This window comes from Achroia grisella, unplaced genomic scaffold (assembly GCF_030625045.1).
Source record: "Achroia grisella isolate CSIRO2021 unplaced genomic scaffold, CSIRO_AGI_Agris_v1 utg5936, whole genome shotgun sequence".
NCBI classification, from domain to species: Eukaryota; Metazoa; Arthropoda; class Insecta; order Lepidoptera; family Pyralidae; genus Achroia; species Achroia grisella.
Genome location: NW_026712956.1, coordinates 66,216 through 90,931, shown reverse-complemented (window position 1 = coordinate 90,931; position 24,716 = coordinate 66,216). Strand labels below are relative to the sequence as shown.

Sequence of the window (24,716 nt, the reverse complement as noted above, 5' to 3'; positions counted from 1 at the left end):
ATTTATTTTAGTGACTCACTATATTACCTATTTAGCATTGTTAGCGTTTAGCTCTATTAATTACGAATGTTTATCATTAAGCATACGAAGAAATATGTATCAGTATTTTTTATTACGAGGTTTAATAGTTTTTACAGTATTTTCACTCTAAATGTATTGTAGTTTATGATATATATGATGACTTAAAATAGATATAGGCTACACGAACAAAAGCCTATCATATATACACAAAGGGCCGAACAAGATACATATGTTTTAGATATTTAATGGTGTCGTCACTTGCAGCATCTCCAATTATATAAAATACAGCGCATACAAATCATTTAATATATAAATAAGTTAATTTCTCATTAACATTTATTTATTTGCTCAATATTGCACCAGAAGCAAATTATAAAGAATATAAATAGAAGTAATAAGGCACAAAAGGCGGTCTTATAGCATAAGCATCAGACCATTACCCTCCTTATTCGAAAGTCGGTTAAAAGGACATAGTGATGCAGCTACCTTCAATGAAGTACACATAAATAAAAGTGTCGAAGTCTAGTCAAAGACTAATGAGTAACTAGTGATGTTCAGTACTAAACGCTGTATAGAAAAACCGAGATACCTTGATTTATCGACAAAGTTCAATCACTCCTATCTTTCTCTGATCAATGTCCTTGTCCACTGTCAGTTCCGATCTTAATCGACTAATTTACGATCGTGTTACGAACGATTCAAAATCAAACGCCGCTCTCGATAATTTACAACAGTAACTGCAACGTCTGTAGAAAAAAAAGGCGAATTGGTGGCATACGGTTTGAGTTCCAAAGAAATAAGACCTAAATTTATTTCTACCAACACGACTGATGTGACTGATAATGTCCTTATTGGGGTATTTTTTGTAGTGAAATTTCAACCGTTAAATACGTAAATTATTATTGCAAAAAGATATTAAATGAACTCAAAAACATATACCTACTTAACTGTCTATAGTATATAACTTGACTAAAAATATAATCTAAAATAAGAAAGAAGAAAGAAAGAAAAACATTTATTGTCAACCATTTTTACATATACATATATACATAACATACACACTTAGAACAATTACAATAATAATAATAATTTATCTTATTTCTAAATATGGTTGACAACATGACTGACACTCAGCATATGCCGTGACAATGTCACGGCGCTGGTATTCTGTGCCTGCCATTAGTGACAACACGTACAGCTCGATGTCAGTTTTTTTTTTTTTGACCTTTGACATCTGTCAGATGTCATTATTGTTACTGACAGCAAAATTTTTACACGTGTTCGAGACCTGCCACGTACACAATTACAATTTTAAAATTAATATTAAGGAACAGAAAAATACTACAGTTACTAAAATACTACAAGCACAACAAGAAAAAAACACAACACAGAGGGATAATTCTCCGCTACATCAAGCCACCATCCACCGCCGTGCCCATCGTGCAGATCCAAAAGGTAATTTAATTTAATTAGACAATTTTTGACTATTAATAAGATGTTCTCTAAGACATTTACTAAAACTATATTTTGTGGTTTTAGCACGTAATGGAGGCGGAATATTATTCCAGCAAGACGTAGCGGAGTATCTGAAAGAGCCCCTGAAAGACGCAGTTCTATGTTTTTGAGTAGTAAGCAGATGAGAGGAGGCCCTTGTGTGATAATTATGACTATCACGAGACCACGACAACTTTTCAGCAAGATATGGAGGTTCATTTGTTTTAATGATTCCAAATAACAGAGTGGTAAAATGTAACTGTCTTCTAAAATTCATCTTCAACATATTTCCTTTATTGAGATAAGGTGTGACATGTGCACGTGGAGGAACATGATAACAAAAACGTGCACAAGCATTCTGTACACGCTGTATTAAGCGCTCTGATCTTGCAAGAAGACAAGGTCCAAATGTTGCATCTGCATAATTCAACTTTGACAATACAAGAGACTCACACAACTTTATCCTCAATTCCACCGAAAGATATTGTCTAATTTGGTACAAAAGCTTAAGTCGATAAAAACTATTCCTGGTGGCCTCAATTATATGTTTCTCAAAATTCATGTTAGAATCAAAGAGAACTCCTAGATTCCTTGCCTCCGTTACTCTTTCAATAGATTTCCCATTTATAGAAACAGGCAATGTCATACGTTCTATAATACCATTCACCTGTTTCTTTGTACCAAGAATTATATATTTTGATTTGGTTGGATTAAGCACCAGGCAGTTCTTATTTGACCACAGACTTCTCTCTAGATCTTCATTTAATTTTCTAATACTGTCCAGTGTATTCTTCGGGTGACAATCAATATACAATTGCAGATCATCTGCGTAAAGATGATATTTGCAATGCTGCATGCAATCAATGATATCAGCACTGTACAGAATAAAAAGAATTGGACCAAGAATTGATCCTTGAGGTACTCCTCTGTGTACTGATCTAGGTGCTGAATAATTTCTTGTTCCACAATTTGATTGAATCTCCACTATCTGCATTCGTCCAGTGAGATAACTATGGAACCAGGAGACTGCGCAAGAGTCAAATCCATAGTATGACAGTTTTGACAGCAACAATGATGAATTTATTGTTTCGAAAGCACGAGAAAAATCTAACAATGCCAAGACTGTCCCCCTACCCTGATCCTGCTCATTTATTGTATTGTCAATAACATCAAGTAAAGCACTGTGTGACTTACGGAAACCTGACTGAAATTTTGGGAGAATATTTTCTTTATCTAAATAAGTAGTAAGTTGTCGACCTATAGCCCTTTCCAATAACTTGGAAATACAAGGGAGAATATTTATTGGACGAAGATCCTTATATTCAGTTGGATTTGAAGATTTCGGTATTGGTTTTATTAGAGAACACTTCCATAAGTCTGGGAAGATGCCTGAAAATTGATTTATTTACTATAGTAGTTATGACACTAAGTGTATATGGTAAAGTGAGCTTGATCATGTCAAAAATAAGATCATACCTGAGCATTGGAATTAAGTGTCCTAATAATATTTATGATATCCTGTTCTGAAACCGTGCTAAACTGAAATATTTATAAATCGGTTGAATTCATAATATGTAAGTTCAGACAATTCTACAGAATCTCTACCCGGTAAATTCAGGAAATGGCTGTTCAAGGCATCTGGGTTGTCAAATGACTCAGGAATACAGTCCCCATGCATTTTCTTTGGGAGAACAGATGTTTTAAGGTTGGACCATAACTTTTTATTATGAATGTGATTGTTAATGTATTTGTTATAATAGGCAAATTTCTCTGAAACAAATAAGCCTCGAAATACAGCAATAGACACTATATTATAGAAACGGTACAGTATTTATAAGCTCCCAATATTTTGACCCTTTTATCAAAACGGTTACTAAACCATACATATAACTATCGACAATAGCGATGTCTGACCTTTTTAAGGATGATTTTTCTGTGGTTAAACAAATTGTGAAGGAGTACAGCGATTTAATTAGTAGAACAGAACAACTTTTCTTAAATAACATTGTGTACACTAAATTTAACCATTTTTTATTAGATATATATAAAGCACATTGACACACGGACTGTTATTCAATTATTGTAATTTCTGTTAATAAATTAGTATAATAATTAATATTATAAGTTTTTGGAATCTCTGTTATTGAAATACTAATCGAAAATTGTGAAAAATCATATGTTAATTACATACAGTATACCGATACATGATTCCTAAATGATTATCAGATCCTACCTGACAAGAAAATCACAGTAGGTAGCCCCATAACTCGATGCTACGATGATTAAAGTATCAAAGATATAGTGTTTTTACATAGCCAGTTAATAATGAATATGAAAAAGAGAAAGATGAAATTTGATATGGCAACTGTGGGCAGTGCATGGCAATATAATAAAAATTATAATAATTGTTTCTTGGAATAAAAATTGTGAACCACATAGGCGTGTTCGAACCGGATACTGGGACACCACTTAAATTATTTTCACATAATAAATATGATCTCATTTCTTGGTATGCATGAGCGTAGAGCATAGTAAAACATATTGATGATTTGCATTTTTATATTGTGTCTATGTTAGATAATATTCTCATATATTTATGCCACCCACATGTACACAACGCGTCATCCTATAAATAAATTAAAGGTAATAATGAAACTGTAATAAAACAAAATTTTAAAGCACATAAACTTAATCTATTACGGAGTACGCGGGTATTTCAGAAGAGTAGCGAATATCTGATATACTGATACTGACTGACCAACTGGACTAAAATACTAGAGCAATGACCAAACATAAGGTAGAAGGTCCGAGTGGAATTGTTTAGACAAGGAAAACTTTTAGGAGGGCAATCGCGTGACGAAATCGAAGAATTCTCTCAATACTGCCAAATGACCAACCTCCAAAACGCGTGCAAAATAATTTTAAAAATTATTTATAATTCTGCAAACTCAACGAATAATTCGGACATGCATGCAAAGCCTGGGATACCGCTGCGGGCAATTTCAAAATACTCCGTTGTACCATCGAGGTACCCATCTCTTTCTTTCGCGGTAGTATTAGAGAGGGACTAACTACTTGTTTATAGGTCGACACGTGGTTCTAACTAGTGGTAGAGCGTGGGAGAACGCCCCAGGTTTCGCAAATATGTTATTTGTTATATTTGATACCGGGCCTGTTTGTGACATGCAAATTTAGATTTTTGCAACGTTCATTCCTCTGTAGGCGTGAGTTAGTACATTGGTATTCTTTTGATTTGAAACGTATAAAGCACGCGCTGATGAAACATGTATTCATTAAATTCAATTAATGAAAAGTATTAGATTGTTTTGTTTTCAAATTAATTAAACAATAACATCTATCATTACCCGTGGGTACATTACAATGTCTATCATTATTGTTCTTGAATCACAAGTAATTATTATTCTTAAAAAATACAAAAAATATAAAAGTAGTAAAATATTTAAAAGAATGTCAATGTTACGTGTGCATTAAAATAATAGAGGGCTTAGATAGACCACAAAACTAATACTTAATAATTACGAGTATTTAGTTGTTATACCTTGTTACCTTTCAAAAGTAATAAATTATGCCCCTGAAGGACCACCTTTGTCTATCCTGAGGCCACTTGCTACTGAAAAAGTACAAGTACATTGATATCGATTACGTCATTATTTGCCTGTTGGGCGCAGGTTGATTTTCGTACAATATGAATATTAAAAATAGTAACGATGTCTATTCAATATGCATGGTTTATTAAACAATAAACTTGTTCAGTACACTAATTGGTTCTTTTTAGGATTAGTACCCCGTATACCTATAGTAAAACCTCTGATTACTCTGCTCCTACATGAAACAGATATATTCTAAATTACAAAAAAAAAAATGCAAATACTAGTTACAAAATATGACTTAAATGAAATATAATAAGTCAGTAATGTTAATCAAAGTACCTACTTACCTACATATCCGCAAGGTTAGCACCCCTAAAACTTAACTTCACTTCCCTCGTACGAAAACATAAAAATCTTGTAAAATCTTGAATATTAGCTGAATTTGGTTCTTTATCCTCGTACTTCATAGTATTAGAGGAACATGTCTCTTGATCATTCTTATTGTGATGAGTCTGTATTCCGAATGAGTGGTAGCAAAAACTATGACTATTCAAAAGTGCTTACATTTACTTCATTTGAATAAAGATTATTTCTATATTTATTACGACCGTATTTTGTAGATCAAAATATCCTCGTAAAAAGGTCTAAAATTTCGTATTTCTAACAAGGATCCTCGTACAGCTGGCAACCCTGCATATATGTACGTGAATATATTGTGCGTATAGCGCGTGTAGTACATACATGCTCGTAAGAACAGGTAATGTAATAGTTGGTAATGTTAGGCCGGTGTTTCCCGCACTATAAATCATTGGGAGCCACCCAGTGCGTCCTCGATGTAGGCCGAACAACTGCCGTCTGTGTTTATTGCATACCACTAACTATTCAAGTTTTCAATATATAAAGTGTTTAGGATTTAAACACATACATTGAATTGATCTATAGTGGTATACCGTTGTATCTCCAGTGACTGTGGATAATATAAGTATAAATATATATTTCTACTAAATTTGAACTCACTAACTAATTTTTACTCTAGGATATAATATATCTGTGTGCTGGTCTAAATTTCATGCAAATCGGTCCAGCTGTTTTACTGTGTACTTGTGATGTTTATCTTTACATAGTACAAAACAAAGTTGCCACCGCTGTCTTTTCGCTTTTATATTACGCAACGGATTTTGAACAATGCTGTTTTCAGCACTGGATAGAGTGATTTAAAAGGAAGGTTTATATGTATAATACATACCGAGAATTCAAAGATTTGTAAATGCATCCGTGCGAAACTGGGACGTGTAGGTAGTTTATAAAATTATATATATATAGTAGGATATATCCTATGGATATTATGTATACTTTATTAATTAACAACAACAGAATGAATGCTCAGTATAGGCAACCAGTTTTTTTTGGGGATGATTATGAAATGTTACACTCGCCTGCGTTAACGGTTTACGCTGGCGGAGCAGCAGTGGAGGATGATAAGATGAACATGAGGTCAGGTCAGTTAGCCCATCGTGTCAAATTCTCCGGGAATTGTATCACGATGGTTTCCAGGAGGAACCGCGTAGAGGTCGATCTAACATGGTACATTGCTAGCAATGAGAATTACTAGTTTCCATTACTAGCAATCCCCTTCCCCCCAGGCAACCAGTTTATAATATATAGAACAAGATCTAAAATAGACTATTATCTATAAGTAATAGTCTAATTTAGGGCTGAAAATTGTCACACAAAGACATCATGTCAGTATCACATACAGTTAACTCGTATCTACATATTTAAATATAAACCTGTGGATATCTAAATATAAATTGTTCATATCCCAATATCTAAAAATGTATCCAATTAACCACTCTATTGCAATCTTCCGTTGATACTAACTGCATATTGCGAAAGTTAATCACAGGATGTTTTACGCAACTGCGTGGTAATCTATATTGTACGTAGATACAGTTATAAAAAAAAATCTATAGGTGCACATTGTAATACTGAGACATAAAATAAAATAAATAGTCCTGAACGTACCAATATAAATTTTCCTAATTTCTCACTTTGTGTTCTATGTGAATCAAACCCGGAACCACTAAGCTAGTTAGTTCACGTTTTAGATTTATTCTGTCCTTATTCTTACAAATCGTAGGTATATTATTTAAATGATAATTACATAACAATATTTTTCTGTATTTAACTGTTTGCATATTGTATAAATTAAAATTTAACATTTGTCTACGATTATTAGACATCTAAGTTAAATATAAAATGAATTATGAAACAAATTTATTTCCTCAGTCAGTCAGTATTGACTAAGTTTATGGTCGTTTTGATGAAAAAATGAAGGCAACTAAATAATAGCTATTAATAATAATTCATGTCATTCTTACACGAACGTGATTAGAGTAGGATACAGCTGTCATTAGTTCTTTCAATCTCATTAATATATACTTTGATGTCACCAGTACCTCGCAATCACAGAAGTTGGACGTAACTGTAAATCTAAGACATAAAGTTGAATTTCGAACGACAAACCGTTCCGTTCGATTCTCAACACAGAATCTAGTATCCGGTCATATTGGATCAGGCTGGAGACACAAATAATTGCAAGCTCGCAGATTCCGTCTGATGACGAAGTAGGGCGTGGTACAAGTGATAAGAAGTGGGTTTATTTATTTACCTGTTTAACAAACGTAGAACTCAAAAAAAATATGAGTTACTTAATCATTACATAGTATAAAACAATTTTTAAAATATAATATAATATATATATATATATAATAAAATAAAAGATTTTGATGCGGTTTTAATAGATAAAGTGATTCAAGACGATGGTTTATATATCTAATACATGTATAACCATGCGAAGCCGGGGCGAGTAGCTAGTAGTTTATAAAAATAATGCCGAAACTTAGTAAATGTCATTATTTAAATAATAATGATTATTTACTAAGCGCGCCATTATTTAATTTATATAAGAACCTTAGTCTATAAACTATATTATTAGAATTCACTATAAGATTACGACACCTATAATTTCATTATTGTAATTCTAATTGAAGAGTTTGTACATTAGACGAGGTTATGCGTTTCAGCTTATAATAATAATAATATTACACCTGGAGAGTTCACATAACACCATCAAGTCCCAAACTAAGCAGATCTTGTGTTATGGGTACTAAATATAAATAATATATATTTTTGTAATTACATACAAAACACCCAGACCGATACAAACAATCATACTTATGTATATAAATATTTGTACCGTGCAAGAAATCCAATCCACGACCATCGGAATTAAAGCAATTTGCTAAACCGCTCGACCACTGAGGCCTTTACAAAAGTCCTAAGTAAAATAACTTCCGCTGCAGTCTATCACTTGGGTTTATCGAACTAAGCTCGTAGTGTCATGTCAGTACAGCTTGCAAGACCTTGTCACGGTTAACCTACAAACACACGCGGTGCAGCAGTATGTTAGTTACACGTCAGTAAGATATCACCGCATGAACAATAACAGGAAATATTCGTGGAACAACATACAATAAATTAGTATTAGTAAGTTAGTATCTGTGGCTGCATAAGAGCTTTCAGTTATACCTATACTAGCGACCCATTCCAGCTTCTATTATAAATCTATGAATTTCTCGGTTTGTTCTATAGTACAACAAATTAAGAGAAAAGTTTATATGTATATACCGCATGTATTATCATGCGGTATTTTACATATAAACTTTTCTCTTGAATCACTCTATCTATTGATAAAACTACATTAAAATCCGTTGTGTAATTTAAAAGATATAAGAACAGACAGCGGCGGCGACTTCGTTTTATATATATAAAGATATACTATTACTATAACCATCCTACTACTATACTTACATTCAAATGAAAGTACTCTAAAATAACATCTAGTAATTTATATGTACATTTCATAAAAAGACTTTTGCTCTTGAGTAAAAATAATATATAGCTTATGACAAGGACCTTACAAACTAAATAAGAATATGTCTAACTAACTTTAACCAAAACATTTATTAAACAAACAAATCATCTGTGGTTATAGTCACTTCAGTTCAATTAAAGCACGAATATAATACCTCCTTTGAAAAATATGCTATATCCGGTGGAGATAAAAATCTTATAATTTCTGCCATTGACAGACGTAAGTCGCAAACTAAAATAAACGAGCACAATCACTGTAGTTCTTAACCTATTATGTAATATTTAAAAAATATAGATACTTCAAAAATGTATTAAATAACTAGCTGACCCCGCAACTTCGTCTCCATCACACTTACTTGATATTTCTCATTATATTTCACCCGATTTATATAATATCTTATTAAATTATAGCCTATGTGTTACTCTCACGTATAAGCTATATTACTGTAAAGTTTCATCAAAATCCGTTCATTAGTTTTTGCGTGAAAAAGTAACAAACATCCATCCATCTATACTCACAAATTTTCGCGTTTATAATATTAGTAAGATAATATTTATATAATCTCGTATATATATATAGTAAGATAAAAGTTTTCATAAATTCTGTATTACCGTAGACCGCTAAACTTTGTTAGTAAACCTCGTGTAGGTTACATTAACTAAATGATCCGTAGCCGACCACTTGATCAGACGCTATTGTGGCTTTACGTAAACAAATCGCAATTACCGGTACTATTTTTCGTTTGTTCGTTTTTTAATGAAATTTCAATTATATATATATATATATTTCTTGTAGTCATGTTAGTCAGTCATGCAAATTGCATTGCCTATCGTATTTTTTAATTGTTGTAATGTATTTTTTTTTAATTGACTTTATATGTCTAAATCGCGTAAAAAGAAATAGAAAGTCGTAGTAGTCGTAGATACCTCTCTCTCACCTATTTCAAATACCTTAAATACATATATTAATATGATTGTAATTCGAATAACAGACCATTTTCATGATTATATAGGGATATCATCGCATTTATCTCCATTTCATTGTACCGTTTGTCGTGTGGGATGTCTTCTTTTAATGTTTCTTTGCTTACCATACAATTTAACGATAACAGTACGCAGCGCATCCTTATGTCATGTCGTAAAACCGTATTGACCTTTCCGTTACAGCGTGACATTTCGTTGCGTGTTGCGTACTGAAATGTCAAATCCGTGCACTTGCAACGAGATAAGTACAAAACGTCTATTAACTTGGCTGCCGAAATGTTCTAACTACTATAACATATTTAATAACGATTTACTATACCGCTATGAACTTCATTACGAGCATTATCGTTATTCTAAATTGACATTATAAAAGTCATTTCATTGTTATTATTGCACATTAATATTTTCACTCTAATAAATTAGTGCTAATTGGTAGTTTATATTTGTTGTAAAGTTACAACAATTGTTTAAAAGAACAACATGCAAGTTTCTTACTCGTTCTTCTTGTTACAGCTTTCCGACTGAGCGGAAGATTAAAATATATATGACTAATCAAAAGTGCTTAAATTTAAGTTTATTTAAATAAAGAATTTTCTATTCTATTCTTTTCATTACCATTTTGAATAAAAGATCACTATTGTACTTTGTATAGGGTACATTTATATACGAGTAGCTTCCGATCAACATTAATATATCAGGATATAGATTAGTTTAGAGTTATTAATTACCTCATCGTACCAAATTAGTAATAAACGCCCTATTAATATCATTCCTACGTACACTTTAACTTCACTGCCAGCTTCAAAAACAGCTAGCTGCTTTGCGACTAAAAAAAGTGATTCATAGGTACCCACGCAGACAAGTTTGCAGATCAGCGTGAATTAAAATTCACTTATAAGTTATTAAAGATCATCTATTTTTTTTTCGGACTAATCTAATGCTGTTGGCCGCAGCTGGCTTTTACAGCTTAACCGAACAATAGTGGGCGAGTGCAGATGGCACTCCAAACCTGCGGTAGGACTTATGGAACGGCTGAAGGCCAACTCTTGCCTGATGGATACGACTTTATCCTATGGCTATCGAACCTTGTCTTAGTCCATCATAATTTCTATTTCTATTTGAATTGGACGGGGTTTCTGCGGCAACCTGACTTGTGGGACTTCAAATGGCATTTGAAGAGCTTGTAATTACTGCTTTGTTTGTCGAAACAGAATTATCACTTTACATCAGATCGGATGTCATATACTCACTTAAGTCCTTGTAAACTGTCGAGGGCACTGCGTAAAAACCATTCCTGAATACCGAATCGGACACGCGTTTACGGAGAGAAGTACCAACATGTTGTTCCATCTCACGCAGAATTCGTTACGCTTGATGAATAGATAAATTGTATTTGGTATGGACATTGTGTATAAGATATAGCGTAAAGTATGTATGCAGAATTCACGTAGATATAAGGAAGTGTGTATTGTTTTTGTTTATTGCAATGATGTGAACGCTGAGAATACAAACGTCTATTACATACATGATTTTGTAATTTTTTTGTTAGGTGTATTTAAGTTTTTTTCTCATTATAACGTTTAAAACGAATTTCAAATGTTATTTATTATTAACCGGGTCTTAAAACGAACTAATTTTATGGCAAATAAAGTTATTTACCTCTCTCAACGTTTCGACTAGGTTGCACTAGCCGTGGTCACGAGCTAACTGATAATAATATAAATAATGTATATTAAACACGAAAGTTTAAAAAATTCAAATATTATTCTGTACTTGAGAATAATGCGACATATATCAGAAGATCCTATCTATACTATTTTTAAAAAAATCTCTATTATTCAAAGATCTTCTAAATTTCAATTGTAGATATTCCTAAGCAGATATAAACCCCACAAGTATGAAAAATAATTATTCGTTTTTCTCTTTTCACAAAAAGCTGTGCAAATAATGCAATACTGATTTCTTTGTTACTAATATCAATTTCATATATTTACACCGCCAACAATTATCCTATGTTTAGGCACTTAGTAGAAAATACCGCATGGTATTAAACCAGACAAATATAGCGCTACTTTTTCTACAATACCACGCATTAAAGTTATATAGTTATAGTCACATTCAATTCATGTCCATAATGTTAATTATACATACACCGCTCTATATAATATTAATTATTTGTTACAGGGAAAATCGGTAATCCGTCCGATAGCGTTCAAGCCGCTCGGTGGACGTCTGTCTGCGGGCGGAGAGCGGTATGGATCCACGCCAGTTCTGGCAAGCAGACCGCCCTCACACATGACTCTGTATGGTAGTAAGTAATTACCTACTAAACTTTATTTATTGACATCGATTCATGATACATATACTCGTATATATACAGACCGTATTTGTTAAGATGATTTTATTAAGTTTATTCAAAATCAAAAATCATTTACACATGTAAAACATTTTAGGCGCTTAGGAATGTCAAGTTTTTTGTATTAAATTTTTTTTCTACATCCAGTTCAGTATACAGATTCCATTGAGAAGACTTGGCAGGAAAATTCAATATTTTTTTAAGCCTATTTATTTACATTGTATAGTACTTACATAAATATCTAAGTCTAACATTAAATGAAAATCCCGTACATGAACAACTATTGTCATGCACGTTTGTAATTTAAGTAATCGTTTTGTGAGTAATAATAGGCTTTTCCCTTTATTTTAGTTTTAAACATGATTATTTATACTAATACATTATAATGACGCGACGTATTGGTAATGTGTTTGGATGGTCGAGGTAAACTCCGATATTACAAATCCGATAGCTCATTTATCAAGGAATGTTAAAGGCTGTATAACATCATGCTCCGACCAAGTGGGAGCTGCAATTACATAGGTTGCAAAAAAATTAAAGTAAGAAGTGAATCAGCTAGTTAAATGTGAAAACTCAAATATTAGCCTATTATTTGCATATTTAATTTAATTAAAGATTAACTAAGTTAGTGTTTAGAATGTTAGTTTAGCATAGAAATATTTGTTGAGCTTAAAAATAAACAGACTGACGAGTATTATTATTTAAAAAGAACATTATTCCTTTACGTATCATATTATCTTAATTGTCTATTTACTTATATTAAATCCTGTTTATTTTGCTATTAATATGATGATATGTTATCATTTACATTACATAATGTTAGGTTCTTCAGATGTACGGGAAGCGCGTTGGTGTGGGTCGCCGCAGCCAGCGTCCCTGTCCGCTCTGCCGCCCGCTACGCTCTCCGCTCCGCTTCACCAACGTCACCATTCCGCTATCGTGTAAGTACTTACATATTACTTTTTTGTTAAGTACTAGTAACGCGCCTAAGCTTTGCACGGCTGCAATTATTATAGGGATCTCTTTTTATTACTGACCCTGGTACCTAACAGTATAATTATGTTATGACTATATATACATATATCCACGCAGCATGCAAATATAAAAAAAAGTATTATTTATGTTAAATATTTATAAGATGTTTTGATATAACTTGGATAATCTCTATCAAATGACTTAGAATTAACATCATTAAATTGTCATGACTGTCTGTCTGATATTATACAATTACAAGAATGTAAACATATTTTTTTTTCAGCCGGCTTTACCTCTTTTTCTTGTTTATTATTGTGTATTTAACTATATTTTCCGTAAGAGGACAATAAAGAGTTTGATATATAGATATAGATATTGATTTTTTACTAAATTAATACAAAAGCTTTCCAACGACGAACAAAAAGGTACTTGTACACTATACAAAAGCCGATGCTATAATTATAAAATGAAACATATTTGCAACAGATATGATTGGATGTTCTAACGTATAACAGACATGTCTACAAGAAGCATGACAGAAATGTGAATGACTCATTAGACACCCGATGTCCACTAAACTGTGTAATTAGAGTTATTAGCGACAGCATGCGTGTACACGCGTGTTGAGCAGTTGATCACATTGATGGCTGCATTACATTCTCTCAGGGAAACGGGAATATATAGTAAACGTTCTCAAAACTTCACTGTAATACTAGTCAAAGCTTCCGATGTAAATTTCAAAAAATTTTATTATAATATTGTTCCTATAAATTTTAACGGGACAAATTCTTCGATTTTGAACTAGAAAGTTTATCTTAAAAAATAAAGTTGTAAATAAATAATGCAATAGTAAATTTTTTTTTTTAATTAGAGTAATTTTCAGACATATGTAAATGCGTGTTAGAATAATGTTCCTGGGTTTTTTTATGAATGATAATGGAATGGTGCACCGGCCTACGCTAACGGTCTACCCTGGCGGGGCACCAGTTGAGGATGATAAAATGAACATTAGGTGAGGTCATTTTGCCCATCGTGACAAATTCACCAAGAATTTATAGTGACTGACTGAGTGAGATATGAGTGACAATCACTCATATCTCACTCAGTCAGTCATTTGATTAAAAAAATTTAATCAAAAACAGATCTCAATTGGCGTATTTATCACTTATAGTTATAATAGTCACAAGTAGTTATTATTTTCTTTTTTCTTCGGTAACTGTTGCCAAATGCTATGTCATAAATATATTTATTCCTAATTATAGTTTCCGTAGATACTCTTCATGAATGTGTAACTGACCTTAGATTTCTTCAATGGGTGCATACCAGGGCCGATAAGATGTTGCTTCATGTTATATTTTCATAATTTATTATCTGTAACTTATTTTTTCAAGTACACCATTTTATACTATGATGTAAATAGCCTTCACCGTTCCTTGCCCACTAAGATTGTCTTAGTTAACATTATTATTACTATATTGTTATGACCTCAGCACAAAAGCAATTTGTATATGTTTCTTAAAGCATACAGTAGGTAATTCTGTTGATACTTGTACCTACATTATTTTTTTTTTAATTGTTATAGTAATTATGATAATAAGTATTTGGGATAGGACAGGATAGGAAACCCTACATAAATACAGATCCAGGATATTTTATTACATATTTAAAATGAATTCAACTAATTTAACTAAACAGGTAAATGAAAAAGAAATTTAACATACGCATTATTGAATATTACCACTTTTACGTTTATAGAAATATTTCTCGTATCTCTCGTATAAAAAAATCTTTCTCGATAACCTACCTATCAATTGTTTGTGTCTGAACAACCAACAGAACCAATATAAAACATTAAATTGCACGTATAAAATCGATAAAACGAAACAATTTTTTATTCAATAAAACGCCATGTGAACAATATGAATCCTTCCATCTAAATGAACATTAGCAATTTTAAATACCTTATAGAATATTAAAGCGGCATTGTAATGGCGACGTAGGCACGCGCGACAGTCGGCCGCCACACGCTTGCAGTCGCGGCGGCAGGTGACACGTGTGTACACTCCCTAAGTTAGTGTTTCTTTTTTTGCTAATATGAAAAACCGGTGGATCAGTGCGGGTTCTCTATGACATACGTGCTTATTTTGGATTTGTTGATTGTGATGCGGTTTAAAGTTTTGTGAAAGTTACATATGCATAGGTAAGTGTGATTTCACCAGAATACTGTACAGTATTCTAGTATGTGAACAAATATAAATCATATATTTTTTATATTAGAATAATTAATTAATTAATTATTATTTATGTAAGATTAGTATGTGTAAACCTACAACCACTTTTTACGAAGTATTCTAATATTATTGCCTGCAGCTGGGCTAAACAGCTTCACCAAGAGGTCAAATGTGAAGATAGGGGCGAGTGCAAAGGGCACTTTAAACCCACGGAAAGAATTATGGAGTAACTGAAGACCATCAGTTACTGTCCTGTTTGTTTGACAGATACAACTTCAATCTAAGCGAAGTGGTGGTTTAAACCTCAGCTCGAGCCGTTGTTAGTTCTCCTTGTTGGAATGGGGTTAGAATGAGGCAGAGTATCGATCGAAGTGGACCTAGACCTACTTACATATCATATGAAGTTTGTGTTTTTCTACAATGAATCTTAGGAACTGTACAATACATTACTATTATTATAGACTATTATATACAAATCTCTATATGAGCTAGCAATGTACCACGTTAAGTTGATATTCACGCCCCTGGAAACTATCCTGATAATTTCTGGTGAATTTTAGCATGTACAATCACATTGTGAAATCACCTTCCAACAATATTAAAAACTTCAAGAAAAGAGCTTATTCTATAATGTGGGCCGCAAGGTCTTTGGTCCTCTACGCTATTAAAAAATAAAATTAATTCCACATAGGATGTGTAGTTTGAGGTTTCCTCTTCAGCTTCGGCAAAATCTGCAGATTGTTGTTAATATCGTATTATCCTAAACTAGTGCCTTGTTAGCGTATAACAGCTAGCGTAGGCGGTTGCACCATACCATCATCATGAATTATAAAAAAACCACTATCTGTCTCTCTCTCTTTTGTTTCCTATTTCAACTTGATATGCAAATTCATTCTGTCCAGTGTATTATTGCTAAAATACACATATAATTTAAATGTATTACAGACAAACAATAGTCATTATCATTACATGATTTGATTACAAAACAATACTATGTATAGTCAGAGGCGAGCGATTTCCGTTCGATTTATTATCAGCTATGCACCACTTACAGCTGCATTTCCTCTCATTATTCAGTTTATGCAATTTCGATTCTCGAGGTTAATCCGAGTTAGCTTGTCTAGATTAGATTTAGATTAGTCTAGATTTAATCGATTCGAAAATGGCTGTCTTCCACAACCCCGCTCGCGTAGCAGAGCCCGTGTTACTCGCTGTATATGTATATTAGGTATATATCCCATGCTTAAGGCATCAACTCAACAATAACAAAAAATTTAATTCGACTTTAAAATTAAGTGTTTAGAGTTGTCTTGCTCATAATTCCAAATATTTGAGTTAATTAATATTGTAATATAACTCAAACGAAAATGATATATTTCTCTTTATAATATTTGTAAATACCAAATTGAATTACTTTAAGTATTTCATAATATTCCTCTTAAACTTATAAGAAATCTTATTGTATCTTTTTTTAAATAAGTCAGCATTCAGCAATCTATATCTAACATACTAAATGTTAAACTAGGTAATTCTATTTATTTGTCTGTTTATTTGTTATGTATTCAGGAATAAACCGCAAAACCGATTAATTAATCGGTTTTTTGTATACAAGAAGAGAGTTTCTTAACGAAGCACATATTGCATTGTTTACGTCGTGATATTGTACCGTATGTTGAAGAGAGTAGAAAATGAAAGTTTTTATGAAGAAACCATCTTAACTTAGGTTTTGGTGTACAGTTAGATAAATCCAGAGTATATTCAAGTATGACAAAATAATCATAATTTATATCTTATATATAAAATTCTCGTGTTCGTTCCCATACTCCTCCGAAACGGCTTGACCGATTCTCATGAAATTTTGTGAGCGTATTAAGTAGGTCTGAGAATCGGCCAACATCTATTTTTCATCCCCCTAAATGTTAGGGGTAGTCCACCCCTAATTTTTTTTTTTATTTTAAGGCAAAACAACGTTTGCCGTGACAGCTAGTTATATATAAATATGTAATATTTTGTGTGTCATATTGCGATATTGTACTAATGAAGATTTAGCCTTAATCGTCGCAACCTTCTCTGAGAGTACAATAGTATATTGCAGAGATGAACGCAGGAAGCGCGCTCCGTTGCCTGCACGCATCCATCTGATTTGCATATTTTACAATAACACCATTATTGCTATATAGTAGTAACACCACAGATAATATATTACACTAGTATTTTTTTTATAATTGAAGGAAATGTACTAGGTCTGCGCTACGCTAGCGGAGCACTAATGGAGGATGATATTATAAGAATCAGATAACAGTTATTATTCTTAAAATATATATCCTCCATTAACAGTTATTATAAGAAAGAAGAAGTCAGTCGAATCAGTTAACACACTGTGACCGACACGACAGGTTTTCATGAGGAACGCGTATAGGTTGACCTAACATAAATACCAAGCAATGGGACCTTTAATCCTCAAAGTAATATTACCACTAATAAGACTAGAACAAATCGTGTGAGTATTGTGAGTACAATACTCTCTCTCTCTCTCTCCCTGTTACATATGAATGTGGATGGTTATAAGGGCAGAGGAAAGCCGAAAAAAGAAAAAGATGGATAGACTGTGTGAAAGATGATATGGTAAGAAAGGAAATATATAACGCGATGACTGAGAACAGAGATGAAAGGAAGAGAAAAACATATTACGCCGACCACAAATAAATGGGATAAGGAAGAAGCAGATGATGAATTCTCTCTCTCTCTCTCCCAATAGTAGTGATGGTATCAACTAATTTAAACATTTATAAGTTTCATACATTTATTAGGATACAGATGATCCTACTCGTAAGTGGTAATCCATATTAATATTAGAAATGCGAAAGTATGTCTCTGTCTGTTTGTTACCTTTTCACAAATAAATGGCTGAAAAGAACCTGATGAACACGAGATAACACGAGGACGGACATAGGCTATCTTTTATCTATAAGAAGCAGAGGAACGCGCGGGAAATAGCTAGTAAAGAATATGATCCACCTTCGTATTAAGTTACATTCAAATTCCTTGAGCTATTTCTGCGTGATTAAATAACATTCTTGTATTAATCTAGATAGTAGTAGTAGTAGTCTTTCCAGAAGTATCTACTTAAGATTTTCCTATAGACAGATAGTATATATTCCAGTTTTTGGAATTTCTTGGTACCATACAGTCACATAATAGTGATTAAGTGATTGAATATAGATTGGATTTCTCAAAAAATAACTACTTCAATCATGACGATTTTAGTATAGTACTAATACTAGGAATCAAGGAACCAACACGGCAGTAGACATCGCAAAAACAACCGGTCAACAACCAATTAACAATAAAGTGAACAGACATTAAGTAGAATAAATAGAAATTATTCAATGAATGAACAAATAATTATGAATGGAAATCACAAAAGGGAAAGCCAAATACGACGCTGCTCAACATAGCGAATTATTCAGATTTACAATGGCATAAGAAACACGCGAAGTGACCGTAACGAATCCACTTTCCAGCTGTTGTACTCTATCTATACGCAATCATCAATTCATTTCCATAATTTACTGAACATCTAGATCATATATATTGCGATAACGGTAGCCAAATTAAACACAAATCATAAATAAGAAATAGTACTCGTAGTCACGTTCCTTTATTCCATTATGTAAAGACTAGTTTTTGGCCGCAACTGCATCCGTGTTATGCTTCTCCACCAGATGGAAACAAACAATCAAAAGTGGCAATTCCTAGAACTAATCAACGAATGACAAAACGCCTACTAAATCTGGACAGGCACAACATAAATAAACATAAAAATAATGATAGGGACAATCCCTTAAACAAACATCTGTACACAATAGGTGCTACAGACAGTCCGCTGTGCCGGGGCTGCTTTGTAGCCGAGGAAACGGCCGCTCACATAATCCTGGAGTGCGTAGCAGTGACCACACAACCCAATCAAATCCTCAGAACGGTTAGATCGCTCCGTGAACATGACACCAGGAAACTTCTGCGCTTCTGGGAGGAGCTTGGCTGGCTACGTTAGTAGCCTGGCTCTACACGCACAACGGCCCAAATGAGAGGCCAATTGCGGAAAATGGAGTCCAACATACAATACAATGCTTCTCCACCTCAATTTGTACGTTTATCCAAAATTTCATGAGGCTTGTGCTAAAATTAGGATGGTAGTGGGTGGTTATATTCTGTTTAAAATATGTCGAGGGAATATCTAGTATAGAGGATTTGGCCTAATTAGTTATTACAGGCTATTGAGATTAATTGCCAGCAATAGAACTCCCACTTTTCACAACTAGGTCAAAATCTATTTAATATGACTAATAATAGTTTAATCAAGATCAATTTCGTTTTACAGTCATGCAAATCTAGAATTCGTATTAGCAACAGATTCCTAAATGTTGACGATATCTTATTGATAGTTAAAAAATCATTGGTTTATCTGTGAAGATATTCGTCTGTAGATTTGACATATTGTTTTGTAATGTTTACATTACGTCATTAGATATATGTAATTTTATACTCTGTAATTCTCAGAATCATGGTAAGTTTGTTACGATTGACACTCACTTTATTTTTTTAAGGAACAATGTGAAACTATAGACTTCTTTACATTTTACATTGTCATTAAATATCTACCTACATCCATTATACAAACCAATGGATATATCACGTATCACAATTAGCAAAAAAACGAACGATAGCTAAAACTGGCGATTAAATACAGAGAAGTGTGTTAAGTTAATAATACGTATAGGCGAATAAAAAACTTGACTATTTGAAATTCAAAAGTATAATGATGGATGAAGTTAGGATCCAAGCCAGAAGGTACGCTACGCTTCGCCGCCGGAGCAAGACAGGCCCTGGTGCGAGACGGTTACCTTGTTGTAGGGCTGTCGATAGGACAGAGAAATTAGCAAAATCTAGGTTTTTTAGACTGTGGAGTAAGAGTAAGAATGGTGTACATGCACCTGACCTACCCAAAACTTGGTAGGTATGGTACCTTACTTTCCGCTGTTATCCTTTATTATACGTTGGTCAATTTTTAGATTCTGTTCTCTTATATAGTTCTATTTTTATATACAAAAACATTGGGTTCTTTTTAAATTAAGTTCTTAGACCTTATCAATATCAAAGTATGTGATAGTTTAGGTCCTCTTTGCCAGCCCTATTTCGCCCATACCAACCACCTGCAGGTACCGTACTCTTAAACTACTAAACACAACTTGAAGTAGTCCAACTGGAAAGGTTTTTTAGAGAAATTACAACACAGTTACGGTACGTACATTACATATAACATATACGTGTAGAACATATACCTGGCGGTAACATTATGATTGCTTGTTTGTAAGCCATAAAGTAAAGAAATAGACTATATTGTGTCAGTTCTTAAAACAAAATTAATTATTTAAATTATTTACTATTTCTATTATTTAATATTTAAACTTCCAACTGCTTGATTTTTCTCAAAAAGAATAGATTACAGCAGACAAATACAATAACAACGCATATTAGTTCGTCAAGTGTAATTGTCAGATGTCCATGACAGTATAGGTTTAATATTTAATTACTCCATCATAAGTTTTCAAGGATGATATCGTAATATAAACTCGTCTCCAGTGACAGGATACGTTAAGGATTAAAGAACAAGTATTATATCAGGTCAATTAGATGAAATTGGACACAGCTTCAGTAGAGAACTGCATGGAGGTTGATTAGACTAGAAGTTATATTGCTATTAAATATTTCACTTATTTGTCTATTTCACATAAATAATAGCCTAAAAAATACGAGTCGTTCTCAAGAAATTAGATATTCACGCAGCGAATGCTAATAAAAACCATGTGAACGAACCAATAAAAGAAAATTGAAATGTTTTTAACCATTTTAAGGCCATTGAGAGGTGCAATTTACAAAGTGGACAAACGTTAAGGCGAGATAAGCTGCCAATGAGAAATGGCGATAACTTTTGTATTGAACAGGGTTACCAACCTCAAGACATTTAACCCCGTAACATGAAGTCATAAATCTGACATTTTTTATGTAATTGGAATGACAAGCTGACGGTTCACCTGGTAAGCGGTAACCTTCTTCGATATACATGAGCTGCCCGGGGACATCACATTGTCATGTGAGATCCGGGATATGCTACATCTGCGTTGCCAGAAGACTAAGATGTCTCTTATCTTGTTCACTGCTTATTCTGAACCCTACAACCGAAACACAGCTTACAAGCAAGCTGCTTGGCGGCTGAAATAGGTGAACTGATGTACTCACGTAGATGAAATTTTTGCAGTACCTCTAGTCTTTTTTTTCTTCTAACATAGGGTCAAACGAGCTTGCGGCTCGCCGATGTAAATGATTACTGCCGCCTATGGGCACCCGCTATACCATGGAAATGCAAGTGCGTTGCCTGCCTTTTAAGAAGGAATAAACTCTTTTCTTGAAGATCCTATATTGGTATAAAAAATCTCCTATATTGGTTTTCGGTTTAGCTCTCTAACACCGTATTTCGTATGTCAAAATTTCGTACAAAATCATTCTACAATGAAAATATCCGCATACCGAAGATCAAAAGTCTCGTATACTAGGATCGTCATACAGTTGGCATTCCTGTTTCTGAACGACGTGAGGTTGTGGGTGGGCGCGAATATTTGGAAGCAATACGTGGTATTGCCGAAGAATATTATGCACGCGTGAACATGTTATCATTTTAGAGACGTACATCAGTCACGATTTTATTTTCGGTTAATGATTTCGTGACATTTACTGTGGGTATAGTGTAGATACATGTGTGTAACTCTGTTCAAATATATGAGGTGCTAAATGACAATTTGGTAGCAGCCTTTACATCCGTACTAATGCTTGTAAGTACATATGTGGTTTGAGGGCAGTAGGTACTAAATGATAATAATATTTGTTTTGTTTTTTTTTGATATAAAATATATAGCGAATATATTGCAGATATGGATATAGATGTCGTGATATGTATCTTTATGTAAGATTTTTCATTAGGCTCCGTTCAGTCATTTAGCCATTAAAAGGTAACAAACACACTTTCAATTTTATATTACACAGTATAGATAATAAATAACACACACACATCAATCTACCTATGCTTAGTAATAAATATTATTTAGTGATATTTTACTAAGAAACTCCTATTATCATAGTCTAGTCGCGTTATAAGAACTATTTAAAGACCCCAGATTATGCGTCGGTCTTACACCTCATTCTGCATTCTAAATACGAGTGTATAATAATTATTATAGTAGTGGATAATTCTGCATTCTGTTACAGGACGAAGTCAAATTCTGTGCTGAGCGGCGCAGACAGCAAGGAGCCGGCGCCCGCGCCGTCCCCGGCAGACTCCGGAGTAGCTGAGCTAGAGAGAGATCAACATGATTATAGGTGATTACTTTCTAATCATTATATCATTAGTAATAACTTGACATTTCACACTGCTCCATCTAGTCCCAATCTAAGCAGAGTTTATTTTTATGGATGATAATGGAAAGGTTCACCCGCCTGCGCCAACAGTTTACACTGGCCGGTGGAGAATGGTAAGATGAACATGAGACTTGGTCAGTTTATCCATCGTGATTAATTAACATAGCAATGGGGGCACTAGACACATCCCTAGTACAATCCCCTTCCCCCTATGTAAGCAGAGTTCTATGGGTACTAAACAACTGATTCTTAAATACATTATTTATGGAAATACACGTATAATATACAATGGAAATACCTAGACTGAACAAATAATTATTGTCATGAATACATTGTTTGAATCCTGCGAGACCACCGAAATCATCAAATATTATTTAAACTAAACTACTACGATATACCTGATGGAAAGTATATACATATAATATATATATGTGTATATAGTAACCTAAGAGGTCACGGATAGTGCCTTACTTGGAGAATGACTACCTATATCGTTAATGCAGCCTGATGCATAATTCTATACTCACACATATAAAAAATTTTATTGATGATTTCCAACGAGTGTTTCAAATAGTATCATATAGTTTAGTAGTCACAATATCACACATTATTGTCATATAAATATTTCGAAACAATATATATATATAAATTTCTATATAACAATCATATTGGACAACTCGCACAGCGCCATCCAGTCCCAAATTAAGCAGAGCTTGTATAATGAGTACTAGACAACTGATAAATACATAGATACTTTTTTTTGGTAAATACATGTATGATATACATAGAAAACACCCAGACCGATACAAATAATAGTACTCATGAATACAAATATTTGTATCGTGCTAGGAATCGAACCCGCGACTATCGCTAGTAAATCGTTAAACCACTGAACCACCGAGGTCATCTATGTTGCTACGTTGCTTTTTTTATTAAAATTATGAGAGTGAAAAAAGCGTAGTGATTATTTTAATAACTCTCTCCTAACTGTAATATAAAAATAACAAAAGGCGTCAAAAACATTTACCATTGTGTTTAACGTGAGTTGAAATGCTTATTGTGCATAAGAGGTAACTCGAAATCAGAAAACAATACCCAATAACAGAAGCTGGGTTTATAAAAGAAATATACGTAGTGAGTGAATCCGTTACCTGCAAACATTAGTTACTACTTCTAGTAACAACAATGTAACAATTAAACAAAACCGTTACTTTTTAATCACCGATTTGTAAAAGTTATGATACCTATATGTGAAATTAAAAAAAAATCTAATCAAAATGTCTTTATTCATGTATGTCTATAGTCATAATATAAGACTAGACATGCATGAATAAAGACATATTTCTATAGTCTACATTGACTTCTTATTATTATTTTAATTCCTTTTGAAATCCTAACACCAAACCCATCCAAAAAATCATACTCACAAATAAAAATTATTTTTTCCTCCGAGAATCGAACTAGTGATTATTAACACCCAGGCCAAAATATACTGTTTCTATCATACTGAAATATTAGTATGAATCGATGATTATTGAATTATTGGCAGTCTACTAACCCCCTAGACAACCGAGACTATCAATGATATTAGCACGAACAACAAAATCTAACGTTACATTAATAATTTAAATAATA

General features: G+C 33.1%; 1 protein-coding gene across 2 annotated transcripts in view; it reads left to right on the top strand.

Moving 5' to 3' along the window:
• Nucleotides 1-24,716, top strand: part of LOC131848816 (leucine zipper putative tumor suppressor 2 homolog) — a 91,021-nt gene that overhangs the window by 64,126 nt on the left and 2,179 nt on the right. For both annotated transcript variants that reach the window (XM_059198753.1, XM_059198754.1), the window contains 3 exons: nucleotides 12,231-12,357; nucleotides 13,226-13,343; nucleotides 22,932-23,042. In XM_059198753.1, the coding sequence (XP_059054736.1) occupies nucleotides 12,231-12,357; nucleotides 13,226-13,343; nucleotides 22,932-23,042 (356 nt within the window). The remainder of the gene's footprint in view (nucleotides 1-12,230; nucleotides 12,358-13,225; nucleotides 13,344-22,931; nucleotides 23,043-24,716) is intronic.